This window comes from Euprymna scolopes, chromosome 11, assembly GCF_053919585.1.
Source record: "Euprymna scolopes isolate OS-2025 chromosome 11, ASM5391958v1, whole genome shotgun sequence".
NCBI classification, from domain to species: Eukaryota; Metazoa; Mollusca; class Cephalopoda; order Sepiida; family Sepiolidae; genus Euprymna; species Euprymna scolopes.
Genome location: NC_136492.1, coordinates 103,436,548 through 103,456,685, shown reverse-complemented (window position 1 = coordinate 103,456,685; position 20,138 = coordinate 103,436,548). Strand labels below are relative to the sequence as shown.

The following is a 20,138-nucleotide window of genomic DNA, read 5'->3' as shown; positions in this document are numbered from 1 at the left end:
GTACATAAACTGTAATGAACATGAAGGTATACTTTTTAAGAAATATTTTTCTTGTCTGCATGATCAAACAATATCTGGTGATTCATGACAAGACCTCTGGGCTTTTAGCCATAAGTGGTATATTGACCCATGACAAGACCCCTCTGCTTTTACTCATCTGTGGTATATTGACCCATGATAGGACCCATAATTTTGGGGGGTTGACCTCAATTGTTGTCCTTTTCAAGTGTCATGAAATATGCTCACTATGTCACATTGTCATGTCAGGCAAAATTACTTTTAAGATTCTTATTTGATTTTCTTAAGATTCGTTGATTCAATCTGAATGTTTAATGATGAAAATGCAGCAAATGTTACTACAGGGTGGGGCAGGGAAACTTGCTTATTTGGAATATCAATTTATACATAAGTAAGCAAGTTGCTCTGCCCCGCCTTATGTTTGCATCATAAGATTTTATGTTTCTGAATTTTCTTTTTATAAAGTTATGGACAATGTAATCTCCAACCTTCTTCAGGTGTATCTTGTCAAACTCTGGAAATCATTCAGTCGAACTTTGAAATCATCTACACAGAATTTCAAATAGAACCCTTTATTTAATCCACTGTAATAGCATGCTCACCTTCTGTCAGTCATGACCAAGCAGAAGTCTTAAGTAATTTGCAATTGTATTTTGAGTATTGCCTGCACTGAAGATTGAACCTTCAACCTCCAGAAGGCTTCACTTGCAACTAATTTTACCTAGTACTTTATTCATTATACCACATATTGTAAGAACACGTTGCATAGCAGATGAAATACTAAGTAAAAGTTCAAGAAGAGACACTTGGAGAAGGTTGTGAAAATAACTCTCAAGATAAACAGTGGTCTGAATAATCCAAGTAATACAAAATATCAGTTTTTAAAGAACTAATTCTTTGGAAATTACTTCAAAACAATTTATTTGGGTTTACCTATTAATGTGTGATGCATTAGTGTTAAACCAATTGAAAATATAAACATGTGAAGTTAGCATTAATATTAGTATTTGATCCTGATCGGAAGAAAATACTAATGGCTAATGTTAATGCTAACTTTATATATTAAATATTTCTATTAAATATTCAACCATGATATTAAATAATATTAAAAATAAATATTTAATAGAAATAGATGTAGTCGGTTTGCTTGGTATTAAATGTAACATTAAATTCCTTTAAAAAAAAACAAAAAAAAAAAACAAAGAAACTGAGACATGCATGTGAGTATTTTTCTAAGCAGTTCACTTCTTGTAAGTAAAAAAAAAAAATACTCTAGCTGAGCTTGAAACTAAAATCTAAAAACAGTGAGTCGAGTATGATAACCATTAGGCCAGCTTGCAGCGATTTTTAAAAAGTATTTTCAAACCTACTTATTTTTAACATAAGAAAGCTGTTGAGTGTGTGCGGTCATGAAGCAGTTGACAGATAAAAATCCGATGACCTCCAAATACCAATTTTTCAATTTTGACTCCTTAGCAGCCCTTTTTTCCAGATGAAAACCAATTTAGTTTTCCACATGTCTGAATACCCTATATGCCAAATTTCAAGTCTGTAGATCAAAAATCCATTGAGTATATATATTGTCCTCACACAAACGCACACACATTCTATTTGTAAATATATAGATTAAACATAAACTGTTTATATAAGATTGCAGAAAATAAATTAAAAACTTCTACAAATGAGAATTATTTATAAATACAAGAAAATAAATATAAAATATTATAAATAAAAATAAATAATATTGAATATCAACACAAGCCTTATATTAAGTTTAAACAATATAGATTTAAGACACGTTCATTTTCAATTTTGCAAAATTACTCATTTTTACAATAGCGCATTTAAAAGTTTAACACATGTATAAGGAAGGAAAGATTTCCAGAAATATTACAATACAGATCCTCCACCTAACCATACTAATGTAAGTAATAACACAATACATGTAAAATGTTTAATATATATATATATACATATATATTATATTAATAAAGTTGAATCAGCATAGCTTATTCCACCATTATATGTCTTAATTTGTTTCAGTTTGTATCTATCTGTTACACCTCTTCATTGTATTTCCTTCTATAAATTTAAATTTCCTTTATATTAAACTAGCGGGGGGAACCCGGCGTTGCCCGGGTGTTTAGAGGTGTGTGTGTGTGTGTGTGCTTGAGGGGGGGGGGGTAATCAAAACATAAGAATAAGCGAAGTAAATATTAAATTATTAAGTATTTTATATAAAAAAAATGTTAAAACTTAAAAAAAATCGAAAAAACACCAAAAAAAAACTAATGTAAGCAAACGAACGATGTTAAATGTAAAAATCGGAAAAACAAAAAGCAAAAAATAAAACGTGAATGTGATGGAAAAAGAAAACAGAAAAACAAACGTAAAAACTTCTTTAAAAAATTTGAAAAATAAAAACCAAATAAAAAAACATAGAACGTGAAAAATGGCTAAAATAACCCTGCTTCAATATTAAAATGTAAAAATCGAAAAAAAAAGACACCTCACACCACGATTCGAACTTACAACCTTTAGATAATGACGCCACCCTCCAAGCAACTGAGCTAAGATGACGTCGGCGAAATTGGGTCGTTTTTTTTTTTTTTAATTTAAACTAAATCATGTTCCGACGTCATTTGTGCATGCGTAGAAGCGAACTTGTCATGAGAGGACAGTTTTTGCTACATCCTCCCTGTACAAAACTGATGATTTTAGGGTGAAGGAATTAATGTTTTTGGCCAATTTTTCGATATTTGTCTGGCGAAGGTTCGAGCTTTAATATGATACCGAATTTGTTCATTTTTGTTCTGTCTGTCAAAGGTTTTAGGTGGACATACAAACATACATACTAACAGATATTTGAGATTTATATATAGAGATATTCAATTGTTTTTAATGCAAATATGGCACACATGAGAAAGTAAACCTAAATTGTTTTGGAATAATTTTCATTAAAATCTTCTACGTGACCAATAGTAATGTTTTTCGAAAATTATATTTCAGGCTTAAGCATGACAATTCGACAAACCAACCATTCTATAGAGATTCTTGGAAATATCTAAAAAGAAAATAATTGATTCTCATTCTTCAGCATGACATTCATGGTCAAGTGTTAAGATTAATGTCATACTAATCAATATTATCAAGAAGCAATTATGTTTTTAAATGACCTTTGTATCAAACAGATACTCGTATAACACACAACAATTGGGAAAGTGGGGTACAGGTGAGCCTTTTTTTCCAGTAATACTTACCTTCATTTTCAAAATGAAAAAATATCAACTATATATACATATATTTTTTAATAAAATAGAAAATTTGCTTCCTGAGATTTTGTATTACGTTTTTCTTTTTAATTATTATTTTTTAATTAATGAATTTTTCTTTAAATTAAAAAAAAAAAAATTTCTTTAAGTCTCATCAATCAGGTTTGTTTTTTAATTTTATTTCGTTTTTCTGCTTTATTCTAAAAAAAATGTTACTGCGTTTAAAAATTTCTCCAATTTTAAAGGATTATATTTGGTATGAAAGTTTTTTTATTTATGCGAACATTATTTGGCTATACTACATTTCAATTTAAGTTATGAATTACTCAAACATCCTCCGACTGAACTGTTAATGGATGCATTCATTGAGAACAGTTCTACCTGAGACCGAAATATATCTGCAAAGGTATAGCCAAATAATGTTTGCATAAATAAAAACTTTTATACCAAATAAATGGCTCTACTTATTTTTGAGCACTTTAATATAAAAACAGTCAGGATGCACTGGATTTTATCCTGTGAGTGGAAACATACCTGGTTTACTATATATATAATTTGGCTTTCCATATTTTCTTCTTTCAAACTTTCCAAAACTCTTTGCACCAAGCTCTATTCTTTGATTCAGTAAGCATTGCTTGAAAAGCTGGCTCTACCTACCTATGTATCCTGTTATTGGGTGGGTCCCAAAGCCTACAGGAAGAACTTTAAATTCATAGTTTTAGCAGTGCTCTGGAGGCCTCCTTAGTTTTATTTTTGTTTCCAATTAAATAGTCACATTCAAGATAAACAAAATATAACAAGAAAACTTAACTGTACAACTGCGTTAATTTACCACAAACTTAAATTCCGTTAAAGATCCACTATTTTTAAAATCACAATTATATGTTGAATTAAAAAATTTGCATTGCTTATAAATATATAGGTTATTTAATAAAGACTAAAAATTTCATTATAATCTTTTTTTTTTAATAATTTTTGTTATTAAGAAAATTACTTAAACTTTCTTGACTGGGTCAATTTTGTTTCATATATTTCAGGTTTTTGTATTATTACTATGGTGTTACATTATTTTTTATATGTTAAAAGTTCTTTTTTATGAAAGAAAGCATGAGTAAGATGGGATTAAAATAAGTTGCACTCATTCACTAGTTTCTGTTGCATGAGCAAACTAGTGTGCTTGGGGTTTATTTGGGCATTATTTTTGGCAAAACTTGAAAGTGGGGGAGGGAGCAAGGGCATGATCAGAGCATGTCCTTTTTTCTTATCTATATAGATAAAACAGTATATGTGTAAATATTTAACCGATAAACTCTTCAACTGCTGGTCACATAATACTGAAATTAACAGGAAATAATAGTCATATACCAAGGATGGTTTATAACGAGTAAAATCTTTGTTTAGATGGATGAATAACACACACAGAAATATGTTGGCAAGTTGAAATGCAAAATGTTCATTTCAACTTGCCAACATATTTCTATTACTTTTGCACATGTGCAAATTCATTCAAAGCTTAAAGTAGTTTAATTTTAAATCTTTCTTATTTATTTGGATTCAGTCGGTAGGGAACGCAGCTGGAGTACTAAATGTTTTGGTTTCGATTCTAGCTGATGACATCCAAGTCATATTTTTTTTTTTTACTTTGGAAATCAGTATTATACATTAGGTACAATATAATATTCAATAGCGGATTGGCTCTGTAATAAAATCACTTTGTATGAAATAAATCGTATTAAAAAAAAACAATTGAGCCAAAATAATTCTTTCTAAATCCTAAAAACCAAAAAATAACCCAAATTGGTTGGAGAGAAAAAAAAAAAAGAATATTTTGAAAAATCTGCTTCGTCGCTAACATTGGCATTCAATACGAACATGATTTGGAATAAAACAAAAATATGAAGTACAAAAATGATTTAACATCAATTAGAGGAGAATGACCAAAGCAAAATTGATCCAATCAAAAACAGTTTAAAAGCACAAAATAATTAACACCCAGCTTTAAGTAATCTAATGGGATATGGAATGAGTTGGGCAGGAGCTTATAACACCAGCTTCAATTGCATTTCTCATCTTGTTCAGATCCTTTTAATCAAATTAATGTTTCTTTGAGTTCTGCTCTCCTTCAAGTGCAGGTCAATTCTAATCTGTTTTTAATTTTGAGTGCATGATGGGAAAAGCTAATTTTGCTTTACGGAATGTGAAGGTAAAGGGAGACTGGGAGACTATTCAAAGGTACATAGCTCCGCAATGTCGACGGGAAGCAACTCTGGTGTGTGGTTGAGATAAATTGTCTCAATTCTCATTCTTTTGTTTAAAGACACATTTCATATAATTTTTTTTTATATACCTTTTCTGCTTGGGTGATGTTTTATTTTTTCACTTCATCTTTTCTTTTTATTTTGTCTTTCACCTTTTTCTGTTGTAAAATATTTATTGAATTTAAATGTTGGATTATATTTATGTACTTTTGTTAAATAATTTATATAAATTACGAGGCAGTTCAAATTGGATCAAGTTTAAATTTTAATCTTTTCAATTATATTTTCAAAGTATAAAAATGTAACTATTATAACATGGTAAGAGCAGTTTATAAAATCTTGCCTCAATTAATGAAATACTTTGTAAAGAAACTTAATCAGAGATAAGATGTTTGTTTCTAAAAGTAATTCAATACATGATAGCATATAAATCAAACATTAAACTAATTATGATTTACATTTGGTTACGAAATTTATCTGTTGGAAATAATTTCTGTTGTTCTAAAATTTTGTAATTTGTTTGATAAAGGAACCCAATTTTCTTGTTTTTGTGATTATGGATAATTGTCTTTTTTTTTCTAATTAGGATTGAACTAGTCTTCATAATTCAGTTAAGAGTTTTGACAACTAAGTTTTTATTTATTTAAAATAAATTAACTATAAAATCGTATGTTCCTTGGCTTTTTAGCTAGGAACCAAGTATAGTATCTGTTCTGGTATTATACTTCATGTTTTCTGTCCTTGGTCAATCAAGAAGAAATCTAGACTGAAGCAATTTTTATTTTTCTACAAATCCAATGTTCCCTATTTTGTGGGACTGAATTTTCTCACATTGAAACTATGTATCTAATTCTGCCCCATGTGAATGTAAGTAAATAGAGACTATAAAACTCAAATTATCTTGAAATCATTATACTTGTTCATTTTTTTTTTTTTTTAATTTTTAATAACAAAGCGTTAACATTGTAACTATAAGTTGTTATAGATGTCTAGAATAATCTGGCATAAGGCCACTAAAATATTAATTAGTAAGAAATTTATAATTTGATCTGTATGCTCTTGAGAGACCTGTTTGCTAATGGAGGGCAAGGTAATAATAAATGTATTTTCTTTTGTTTCTGCATGAAATAATTTTAATATCAAAATATTTTTGGATTTTGTTAAGTGCAATATTTATATTAAACTCGATTCATACTTTTCCCAAGAGTCCAACACATGTCAGCAGCATGTAATATAAATGTTAAACTGATGTAAAAAAGAATTTAGTTCTCTTTTCATTTTTCTCCTTGCTTTTTTTTTTTTTTAAATAATTTCTTTATTTCTGATGATTCATCTTGTAATAGTTCGCCTGAATCATTGAAAAGGCAATTAAAAAAAAATTAAAAAAACAAAACATACCATGTTCTTCGCAAAAAATTGATTTTTAAACATTTTATTTGATGTAAGCTAATTCTATGATTTCAATTATAAAAAAAATTGTGTTCATTGTGATGGATGGAATTTAAATTTTTTTTTTTTCCGTTTCCTTTCTGAATTTCACAAAAAAAAATTTATGCTAAAATGGAATGATCGATTTGTTCACCATGTTCACTCATTATGACCCACATCATCTTTAAAATTCCCAACATTTGAAAACCAGATCGTTTTGTAAGAGATTGGGAGTCAGCTGGGGAAGTTTGACTATCGAGTTAGTTTAATAAAACCTGACTCTGTTTCCAGACATGTATGATTGGCCTAATAAAATTGACTATATTGTTGTATTTGAACCTGTCAATTTATTGTCATTATTTATGCACTAGTATTGCTGGCAAATGCATGACACTGTAACCCCCCCCCCCCCCGTTCTCATTAAAATAACTTATGTTCATTTAATTGCATATAATGAATGTTTCCAGTGGTGATATCATCCACAAAGAGTTGATCTTCTGCAAAACAAAGAAACTGTTGAAACAGGCCGATAGGTGGGTGCCAATCGACAATACAACTAAGAAAGTAGACCCAAGCTCATATGATAACGGCAATAGTAAAGAGATGACAAACACAGATGAAAAATTAAAATACGATGGATATTTTCTGTTTGTTTACCACAGAAAAAGTAAATATCATTAAGAAATGGAATAGTGTATCTTGAGCATTTCTGGTATGAGGCAGAATGTCATGAGGTTAAAATTTGGACGCCTCTGAGGCCATGTAGACAGGATTTGGAACTGAAACAGGGAGATGGACGTCAACAGGCACTAGAACAGATGATGCTAGAAGGATGAGTCAGAGCAGGAACTAGTGTGGCAGGCTAAGAAGAGTGTCAGGTGGCAGGTAACAGTGGAGTGAAGGTTGTATTGCATATAATAGTTTGCCTGTCCTGAAAAGGACAATTTGAATCTTATATAATAGTTTGTGTGTTGTCCTTTAAAGAACAGTTCTAAGGCTACTGCTGCTGCTCTCAAGAATTAGACAAGAGCACATCTAAATTGGGATTGGGAGTCTCCCTGGCTTAGTTGCTGATCATTTAAAAAGCTGTTGACTTTATGAAAAAGCAAACACATTACTAGTGCAGGCTCATCAAACACGCAAATGACTGCAATTAATCTCTAATTTATGCTGCACCCTATGCATACATTACATATATATATATATACATTACATATATATATATGTAATGCATATGTGAGAGTGCAGCATAAATAATCCCTATTTTTCTTTTCTTTTAATGCTTAAATTTGTAGGTGTCTGGTATGTAACTCTGCTTGGTTTTTTATTTATTTATTTTGCTGAATAAAAATGCATTATTGCAGATTGAAAAATTACTGATGCATTACATAAGAAAAATTTTAATGTTTACTGCAAATCACTTTTTAAAAAAATGAATTAAAATGGTATTATTTACGTTGCATCCTATCAATATATACACATTGCTCTTCATTATATAGTGGAGAGTGAAAAGAAGCATGGTTTAGTTGTTACAGGAATGAGCTGTGGGATCAGGGTTCAAGTTCTTTCAGGACTACTGCATCACTTTTAGTGAATACTCTTCGGAAAGGTATGAACCCATATATCCTTCTTCTATGGCTTAATTAGTAAACTAGACTCACAAGCCTACAATTAGTTGAAATGGAAAATTCCAAAATAACATCAGTCTTTCTCTGCTTATCCTTGTATTGTTTCCACTCATCGTGGATTTCCTGTTGCCATTGGATGCATGCAATGCTATTATGAGGGAGGTGCTGTTAAGGATTGTACAACCCTTGCTTTTGTATAGAATCCTAGCATAAGCACCCTTACAGAGGATACCCATTGTCTTTCAAAACTGAAATGTGGCTGTTTATAATATGTGGTTCTGCCTGCTATGAATATTCTATCGTCTGTCTGCCTGCTTCCCTCCGGACTACAACTTGGATGTCTTCAAGTCTAATGTTAACAAATTCCTAATGAATCGCCCCCTTAAGTAAACACTTCATCAAATCTCCACACTAACGTAATGTACTTGCGATAACCCTTATCCCTGAGTGACTTCCGGGCCTTGATAAGGGGTGATCACTGTGTAAAAAAAAAAAAAAAAAATCATAGTTTGTGTGCTAACAATCAAGTTAGAAATAGCAAGCCTGATTGATTTAAACAAATTTTTTAAAAATTTATTTTTGTGAATTTTATCAATATTTGTTGTTTGATTAGTTAGCTCATACACATTTGAATTCAGTACATCATAAATATTGGTAAGTAAATTGTTACTATAATATTTGCTGCCTGTTAATTTGACCGAGTAAAGCACTTGCCTATCCATGGTTTATTTTGTTACAAGGAAGACAATATGCAACGCAAGTAATTATGTCATTTAGAATTTTTCATTCATATATGCTTCAATTTACTTTTCTAGTAGATCAAATCTGTATATCTTTATAATGTTCATTCAAGAGTAGAAGCGAATGGATATAAATTGTTTCTATTTGCTAACATATTTTCTATAAAATTTTCTCTGAATCTTGTCTATTTTTTTTCCATAGATTGTAAAGCCTGTTATCACCAAAGTTGCTTCGTACCCAACAAGTGTCCAAAATGTGCTCGTATTGCAATGAGGTAAAGATAACATTTCCATTTTCTTGATGGCTTAAAGTTCTCTTCATTTTTCAGTGATTTGATTTCATTTCCATCTTGAAAATAATTTTCTAAGGGTGAGTCTCATTCTCACACAATAATTCTTAAGGTACAAAAGCAAAACAGAAATCAAGAAATGTTTTTTCTTACCATATTTCCTGCCACGTTAATCTATAACTTGAGTTATACACACAGATTTAGCCAAACTTTTGCACTCTTACCATCTTTGCACAAATCTGCTCTAACATCCTTCAGTTTTTTTTTTTATCATAATTACTTTATTATTTTATTTATTATTTTTATATTTTTACTTCATTTTGGATGGGGGGTATTATGTATATTAAAATATGGTAGATATGCAATCATTATTGCTCTGAAATTATTTTATTTTTGTACCAGTATTTCATTTGAATTTCAGCATTTAAATTTTTTTTCCATGTTAGTCCATTAATGTTTGGCTCAAATATATTGAATCAGTCTCCCAGAAAGAATTAAAATTCTTATCTATTTTTGTTTCTATTCAAAAAAAAAAATGGATATTTCATGTTTAGTTAGGTATCAGTTTTTTATTCGAAAATAATCATTTGGTTACAAAATTTAAGACATTCATTTTTCTATTTATATTTTTATGCATATACCATATGTTCTTTTCATAGTTATAAAAGTTGGATTTTTTCTTTAGAATTAGTTTCAATCATAAATTTTTTAGCAATTTAACCTTGATGATTTAAAATTGAACCTTTAACATAGAATTTCTAGAATGTCAATCAATTTATTTTTAAAATATTACAAACTTGCCGGGGTTGTAATGCATTAAGAAAATGGTCATGTTATAATATATAGTTTCTAACTAATTTCATGGATAAGTCTCCTATTTTTATTTTAAGCTTTCATTTTCTCTAGAAAAAATAACTTTTTTTAAGACCTAACTTTTTATGATGAGTCCAAATTTACCTTAAAAATGATACAATTGTAATTTATTTTCATTTTATTTTTACAAATATTTGCTTTTTATAAGTATGCATGTCTGGATATGTGATTTTTGTGGTAAATAATGCAAATTTATGCTAAGTATTTTTATAGTATTTCATTAAAAGTTGATTGAAATCAAGAAATTATTAAAAAATTATTGTACAAAAATCTTTTCTAAAAACACAAAACAAAAACACTAAAATGTTTTCACTTTATTCAAAATGTACAAAATCATTGAAACTAAAAAAAAGTCTCTTCCCCTCCCTGGTTCTCTACAGAGGAGTGGAGTCAGGAGAAGATGACAACTGAAGTTGGGCAACATTTAATCAGTGTTTTGGTAATGTATTTTGTTCTGTCAACTTTTTCTAAAATTCTATTAACAGCTTGTCACCCATTTTGTCCCTACGTTGAGACAACAGTTACCTCCCCTTTTCCTTTTTTTTTTTTTTTTTGCTTTGCAAAATGAATGAAAAGACTTTAACAAAATTTGAAGTATTTTCTAACTCTTTTTTATTCCCTATCCCTCTGCATTTTACCTTTCGTGCAATAGAAAATGAAATACCAAAGTCTGATGTACAACATGAAAAGAAACTGGAATCTTAGGAAGATCTCCATTAATCCAGTAATTATAGAAGCAACCAGGCTCATGAAAAAGAATTTCAAAATCTACCTTGCAAATATATCGGTGAATCAAGTGCAAGAGTGATACAGACAATTACACTTAAAGGGATGGTTAGAATCTTAAGATCTCTTGGTGGAGTGTATGAGATAGTAGGTGAATGTCTGTAGGATGCCCCATACCCAGCTAAAATGATAAGAAATGAAAACAAATATAGAAAAACATTACTTCTACAACATAGATTTTCCTTGCCTTGTTAAAGTGTTCTTCATCAAAAAGGTGAGAAATTATTTGTAGTAAGAGTAATGGCTTCATGATGGATTTTATTATCATGGCCTTTCAACTATTAAATAAATGTCATTTTTAGGTAGCTGTTGAAATTTGTAGCACACTGATAATCTAGACTGAATCTTAGAGAGGATGCGGCTCTGGTTGATGCTTCCAAGAATATTTGTAAGTTCAATCTATATCTTTAAGATGGTCTAAAAATACAATAGACAAAACCTTGCATTCATAAACAAAATAAACATTTTATTCTAACTATAATTTGTTATTAATCTTTATTTATATATAAAGTTAAGTATGTGTATGTGTCCAGGCTTATATATTTGTATGTACAGGGTTCACTCCTAAACTAACTAATCTGTCATTATGCATTTTGGAACACAATTGTTAGGCAGAAGGGGTTCAAATATGGGCTATATTTAGTTTTAGTTTTGTGGAAAGTGGATAAAAAAGAGATGGAACGTATCTTTAAAATTGAGATGATTCCAACTTTTGTGAAATTTTAGCAATAGCTATTAGACATCAATTAATAGATATTTCTCAAATGTTAATATTTGTGGAGTATTTTAGTTTTAGGAGCATAATGTGTACCGCCTCCCATTTGAAATTTTAAATATACAAGATTTGCAATGAATTTCATTCATAGTAATTAGATTAGTTGAGCAAAATTTCCTGAAGTTCAATTTTTTGAGATTCTTTAAGGTTCAGCATTAAATTTTTGACATTTTTTTAGAATCAAAATCATGTAATGGATTTTGATAAAAATTGGATCACAATTGGAATAAAGATTCTAGGCATAGGATTCATGGTACAGTGACTTAGGACTGATTATTGGTTTTGATGTCATTTTTCAGGTTTATTAATTATTTTTAATTATTATTAATGTCAGACAAAATCACTCTTATAATCTGTCCTTGCTTTGATTGCAAACTGATGACCCCTACCCACTCAAATCAATGGCTTATTATAAAGGCAGGAGGTTTTTTATACATTTTGTTTTTTTACTTTCATATCTAAATATAAAGTGATTCCTTACCTCTACACTCGCCGCCGTTTTATACCTGTATGTTGTACTGAATTCTAGGTTTTTAAACTATGCATGTGTAGATTTTGCTCGTATAATGCATTAGTGGAATATCTATCAACGTTCTGCCGTCACTTTTTGATGAGAATTAGAGACCACTGTATACAATTTTGAATTTTTGTGTATTTAATATTAAAGGGGCAGAAGCTTAGAAAAAGTGTACTAATATAAGCACGTAGGCACTTAGCCTGATGATTTCCCTCATGAATGAAACCCAAACATTTCTGTGTAGCTTATTTGCAATAAGTAATTGTATACTACTTGTTGGGTTAGAATTTATTTACTTTTTGACTGTTTGGAAACAAATTGCTCAATGATTAATATTATTCTGATCACTGTTCTCATCTTGGATGTGATTCTAACAAAGTTTCAGGTGTATCTTGTCATACTCGGGGAATCTATATATCAACAAGGATCCATGGTACAGTGACTTAGGACTGATTATTACTTAGCATTTATAAGTGAAAGTTTTCTGGGGTTAGAAGGTTTAATCCTCGGTATGAGTAATACCAAGAATAAACTTATGAATTATTTGAGACGATCTCTGTTACGAGTGATAGAACAAAAGAAAGCTATTCCCATTGATTAAATAAAGGGTTCAAAATCCCATACAGATTGTCAGAGTCCAACATAAAGATTTCCAAGTTCAGCATCAGCTGAAATGTAAAAATCACACCAAAGATGAAGACAGTAGTTTGAAAAATACAAATTATCAACCCTCATCTAAAAAGTCCTGAAACTAAATACTCAATATTTCTAATAAAAAAAAACTATATTGCTAACCATATCTATAATTACCCCATTTCCACAGAATGAGAAAACTTAAAATTAATTTTCCTTAAATTGCAACACTAATATTGTTGGTAACTGTATGATCCTACATAATTTCCCTCTAAGTATGAGTAAAATAACAACTTGTGCTCAATTGTCTACAATGAATCTTTGATAATAGATATTGCATTTTGGTATCAAATAGCTTAAAAAAAAGTTTATATGCCATAAGCCTAGGTTATAAAAACTGTATCCTTATAAAGCCATTTCTAACTTTTCCACAGAAAATTTAAAAGAATACGAAACTAAAAAAATCTCATTGCTGCTGCCCCGCCTGCCCTTATTCTCTCGACTAAAATTCATGCTTTCTTTTCAATTAATCTAATACTAACCTTGTTGCATAGTGGAGATTGTTTACTAATGTTACTAAAGTTCTGAATGAAGAAGCATGCCTCATTTTAATTGGCAAGTGGCCAATGGTTTCTCTTGCATTTTCTTTCCACCCTTTTACTAATATTGAGACTCGCATGAAGAAAAAAAAAAAATGATTATAAAATTTCATTTTTCTACAGATTTTTTGTTTTTGTTTTGTTATTTGTTTGTGTGTGTGTGTGTGTTTTTTTGCTTTTTTTTTTTTTTTTGCAGTGAAATAACATTTTACCTTTCAGTAAGACAGCTTTAAAAGAAAAAAGGTGTTGATATCCAAATCGCTCATCTGCCAAAGAGGAAGATTTTGCTACTTCAGACTTCCACTCCATGACATCATTTCTCGATATATAACCTTAATTCACTAGAATTTAACTTTTAATGAAAATTTCCATTTTTTTATTATAATTTTATAATTTTCTGCAGAAAATGTGATTTTTAACATTATCTTTTATTCCTCACTTGCATTCAATCTTGTTGGTGACTGAAAGTCATTTGCTGTTATTGCTTTTTTTTACTTTTGACCTGAACAAATGCTGATTTGGTAGCTTTTGAACCATTTTGCTCAAACATCAGATAAGTACATGATATAAATATTGTATTATTTAAATTAGATTACTGTTGTCCTGCCATTGGATCAGGCTGGTTGGAACAAGAGAATGAGGTTGACTCTCTGCAAAACAGTGTTATTCGCATATTTCAGTCAATGTAACCTCCAAGCTTCTTCAGATGTATTTTGTCAAACTCTGGAATCTTTCTATTAAACTCTGGAATCAGCACAGCATTTATTTAATCCACGAGGGTAGCACACTCTCATTTCATCGGCTACATAATTCACAATTGTATTTTGAGTGTTGGCTGCACTAAGGATTGAACTTTCAACATCCATAAAAATATAACTTCAAAACATACACATATATCAAATCCGTTGCCAAAGTCGCTGGAAAAATGGTAGGATCATTTTACTGCTCCAGTAGATATCTCATTGCTGATGCAATTTTCTACCTGTAGAAGAGTCAAGTATGTCCTAGAATGGAGTACTGTTGCCACATCTGGGCACAAGCTGCTAGAAGCATTTTGTCTTGCTAGACATAGTTCAAAATAGACTTCAGCCTAGTAGGAGATGCCTTTTTCTCTTCTCTGCAACTTCTTTCCCACAGAAGAGAAATTGCAAGCCTGTCTCTGCATTATTGTTATTTTCATGGCAAGTATTCGTCTTAGCTCTAATCTATGATCCCTTCTTGCCAAACTTTCACAAAAAACACTCGTCTAGCTGAAAACACTATCAATAATTCCCCCCACTCTTTATCTGTACCTAAACCTAAACGTAGATTCTATGAACAAAGCTTCTTTCTCAGAACTGCATGTCTGTGGAACTCTGTTTCGTTTCCTGCTTTCCAGCTGACTAAAATATGGTCATCTTCAAGTCCAACGTAAATGAATTCTTGATGATCCATCCCTTTAAGTAATCCAATTTATTAAATGATTACTATGATATTGTCTCATTGACAATTACTAATTAACGCTTATTTTCAAGTAACCTCCTTTTTAAAAAAAATAAAGAAAAAATGAATTTTACCAAGTATTTTATCTTTAAATCAGAGCAACATGTTATATTGATTAAGACATGAATAACTCCAGATGAGAATGGTTGTCCAAATAATCAAATATATCTTAAAAAGTTCAAAAAACCTATTCGAATACCTGAATAAACAATCATACTTGGAATATGAAGTTCCATTAGCAGAATACAATTGTTGTATGCTGTAACTTGTTCAGCTCTAAATTCAAAGGAAGTTTGTTGAGTTTTAAGCAATCAATATTTGTTGCGTGTTTGGCTGAATTGAAAAATTCGGCCAATTGTGAAAGATCTGATATCGGATCCCTGTTATGAAAAGGGGGAGGAGCTAGAAATATTCTTGGGAATTGTTTGGCTTTTTAGATTATGTGTTAAATAAAAGTGTTCAACATTCAAAAATATGGAAAGCAATATAAGTGTTTGTGATCAACCCCAAGAATTAAGTGAATTTGCATTTAACTTACATTATTTCCAAAAAAGACATTTTAAGAAATTCTACTGAAAACTTTTTTTTTTTTTTTTTTTTTTTCTGAAAATTTAGGAATACTTGAAGAAATTTTATCATTTGGAATTTTCTCCCAATAGAAAAAAAAAACATTAAACATTTTTCTTTTTGTTGTTTGTTTCTCCTATTCTTTTGTTTCTTTTTTATTTCCTTTTTTTTATCTTTCTCCTTTCAAAGCATAATCTCTGAAAAAGTTCAATACCCAAACATATATAAAAGACTGATGTGAATTTCTTCATAGAATTTAGCATGACAAATAATTCTTCCCCCTCATTGCTTTTATGCTCAATATATCTTGTATGCACATATACATATTCACAACATATTGTAATCATTATGAATGTATGTCATAGAATAAGCCAAACCAGTTACAATCTTGCTGGATCCATTTCTAATTTCACCAGAATTTGTGATTTAAAAACAAAACCTAAAGAGTCTGTAATCAATACTAATGCTTAGGTCTCTACTAATATTTATTATGCTGATGACACCATACTTATTGTCGCTCTCTTTACTTCTGAACTTAAAACATTTTACAAGAAATGCAAGGTTGAAAGTGAAAGCAGGCAAATACAAAATATTTCTCGATTCCGGAGATATCTTAATAGATATCTTAATAGATATCTATTAAGATATCTTAATAGGCAATAAAACGGTTGAAAAAAAAAAATGAACGATTTTGTGTTTCTTGACTTCCTGCATCCTCATCTGGCATTAACAGAATAGCCATAACAACTTTTGAAAATCCGAACGAAAAAAAATATGAAACAGGAAAATCTTTGAAGTCAAGATTCTACAATGCATTGTTAGTTCATATTACTATATATGCAAGTGAAACATGGAGTAGACCGGCAGAACATAAAAAGCAACTCAATGTCTTTGAAATGAAATATTTAAGAACTATCCTTAGAGTAACTCTGCGAGATAGACAAAGAAATGGAGATATCAGAAAGCAATTTAATGTAAACAGATCCATCAACAACGTTATTCGAAACAAAAGAGATTAACATGGTTTCGGTGTTTTCTGATTCTATATGAAGAAAGCATATCAAAAAGCTTTCATTCAAGAAAGATCAATGGATGACCACCAAAGAGATGGGTGGACCAGATAAGGATTGAGAGTGTCATGCTGTTCCAGTTAGCTGAAAGACTGGTTCAAGATCATGAGTGTGCAAATTTTTTTTAAACATGTGGTGAAGCTCTCTGGTGTATGCACATAATGCCATTGGGAAAGGTATGAACCCAATATGTAGTTATAAAATAAATTTGTAAATAGCCATTTAGAATAGGTTTTATATTTCAGCATTGGATAATGTATCAAAGGGTAAATATGTCAACAAAAATCAGAGCAACTAAAATTCTCCATTTCAAACTTTTATACCATTTTTATTTGCATAAATATTAATTTGCATAAATGATTGATAACCTCCTGAGAATTGTTTTTTTGGGTTTTTTTCTTAATATTAAAGACTGTTTATAAATGAACTCCATCAACTTCAAGTATATTTTTCCTGGTCCTTTTGGGTAGGAGTAAGGTGTAGTATCTGTTCTAATGTTGTTTCATCTTTTCTGTCTTCAATTGGTAAGGAAAGAGAGTTCCATCTTGACCGAGGCAATTTTTATTTTTGTCTGAATCCAAAGTGCCTCTTTTTTTGGGAGATAGCTCCTCCCACACACACATGTTAAAAACCAACTTTATTTATTACTCTGCCTTCATAGGGAGGCAAGTAAATAGACTTACTTGAATTACTTTATCTTATTTCTCGGACTAATATTTATTTATTTTTATTTATTTATTTTTTTCAGGAAAAAATTGCAACGACAAAGATCTATGGATATCGAAGAAGACGATGGATGAAGTATTTGTCCGTTCACTTGAAGTCCTGGTATTTTAATTCTTGCTGACTGAGCACAATCAAGGGTTATGGTCAATGAGAGACTTCATCCAACCCATTTCTTCTGTCGCCCACATATAAAAAAAGATAAAAAGAAAGAAATGGGTTGGAGTGGGGAAGCAAATTTGGTGCTGCCGTAGCAATGTAACCAATCGGGTTTGGTGGGAGAGCGAAATCTCACACTTCCCAAAACCTGCTGAAAACAAAAACAAAAATGAATTTGCGCCTAAGACATTTGGGGAAGGAGGGGGTCTGCGCTGTTTGTAAAATAATAACTGCTGGGTTTGCATATGTTTATGGTTTAATTATTTTTTATGCTGGATGCGTAGTATAACCCGTGTATGTGTGGAATCAAACTATGAGAAAATCTTAAACAATAAATACCTAAATCTGTGTCTAACTGTTTTGTTGCTTCGATCTTATCCTTCATTTGACATTCAGAAGCAAGTAGAAGTATTTTTTATTCAAAGTAGAATATGCTTACACTTGTTTCGAAATGTTCAAGCAAGAGTCAGTTCAAGACTAAACAACAAAATCGTAATTCACAGATTTCTGTATTTCTTTATCTTGGATTTCTTCGTTGACTGATTATATATATATATATATATATAATCTTATAAGGAGATAGTTAAGTGGTAATTTATGAATATGTTTATATAAGTGTGTGTGGCAATTAAGCTACACAGAATTTTCTACGTTTCATCCCCATAAGGCCTCTTCAAGCTAAAAATGTTAACTTGATGAGTTCTTACAGGGATGAAATGCAGAAAATTCTGTGTAGCTCAATTGCCATATATAGTTTCATAGCTTACTAATATATATGGTTAAAGACCATACATATAGAATCAACAATGTGGGATGGCTGGCGATTTCTCATGTATTGTTAATCTGATGAATGTGAGAAATTGCCAGTCACTAATTGTTAATTGTATTTATATGGTCTTCAGACTTCAATCAACATCACTGATATTAAGCACTCTCTGCTTATAAGTACAGCAACTAATACAACTAATATATATATATATATATATATATATTGGAATTTAGCTACAACAGTAATATGATATATTCAATGAAATTTACAAACATTGCAAATATTTATTGCCATAATATTACTATTCTTGCTTAAGGGAGGAAGATATATATTGCAGACACACATACAGCACATTTGCCAGAGCAGTTATGCATGTATATATACTATTCGACTTATTTATTATAGTTTTTTTTTTTTTTTTTTGTGACCAGCATCTACTAGTTTGCTGCATAAACAGCTGGCAAGCCTTATCCATCATCTGCCAAACACAATCTTTCTGTTCTTTCTTTCACACGAGAAAGCAGAAAATATATCCATCACAAGATTTATTTTTATTTTACCACTCCCCCATATCTTTTAATTTTTTTTTATGTTAAGGTTGAAGGGGAGCTTCTTTTATTGCAAATTTTTACAAAACATTATTTATACAATCCCCTCCCACTCCCTCCACAAATTTCACCTGATCCTTCCAACTCTTTCTCATCTCCTCATCCCACTACAATGGTCACAGATGATGAAGGTGTTGGTTTGATTGATATATATATATAATAGTGCGAAATATCCCATTTAAACCATCCTTTAAAGCCTGAGCAGATTTGTACATTTTAATAGTTTACTTGTAAATAGGCTTGGATTGAATGTTAAGTAAAGGGATGCGTGATTGGCTTAATGGATACCAACACAATCTATGGAATATACTGATTTCAAATTCTATCGGATTTATTTTAGTAATTAATGAATGAACTAATACTTTTTGAATTAATTGGGTAAATAACTTGAGTAACTAACCGTATAGATAAAATTGTTTTAAATAGGTATACCATAGTTCAGCATAAAATGACCTAAAATAGTTTCATGGATGTAATAAATGCGCTAAATCAGTGAATCTTATGTCGTTTTTCTACCAACAGCCAACCCTCCCTCCCGCATATCTCTCTAATTTCTGATGAAGAAATGTATCTGCCCCCCTCCTCTCAATGTAAAGATAAACACTATAAATGGTTGTAACATAATTCATTTTTGAGCACATTTATTTAGGGAGATATTAAGAAGTTTCATTGAAAATAGTAAATATATGTACATATATATATATCTTCAAATTGGTGTAAATATTTCATAACATAAGAACTGTAAGAAGCCTCTATGTTGAATACATTCTATCATTTGCTTTCTTTCTCTTATATATAATACTACTAGCAGATCTCTCTCTCGATAGGCTTACTAATTTGTTTGAATTTTTCACCACTAAAAACCTACTCCTTCCCCATTTACCAAAGTCTGGTTTTTCTTCTAAAACTAGGAAAACTTTCGAACTCAGTTTTAGAAGGAGAA

The 20,138-nt window shown here is 30.4% G+C and overlaps 1 protein-coding gene across 4 annotated transcripts in view; it reads left to right on the top strand.

The window, feature by feature from the left end:
* The window catches only part of LOC145288026 (run domain Beclin-1-interacting and cysteine-rich domain-containing protein-like), a 202,888-nt gene extending 184,721 nt beyond the window's left edge, over positions 1-18,167 (top strand). For 2 of the 4 annotated variants that reach the window (XM_080136034.1, XM_080136032.1), the window contains 2 exons: positions 9,547-9,619; positions 17,685-18,054. In XM_080136034.1, the coding sequence (XP_079992160.1) occupies positions 9,547-9,619; positions 17,685-17,736 (125 nt within the window). In that variant the 3' untranslated portion in view covers positions 17,737-18,054. Of the gene's footprint in view, positions 1-9,546; positions 9,620-10,887; positions 10,947-17,684 lie in introns of all 4 variants that reach the window. The other 2 variants (XM_080136033.1, XM_080136035.1) reach the window with 2 other exon arrangements.
* Positions 18,168-20,138: the final 1,971 nt, after the last annotated feature.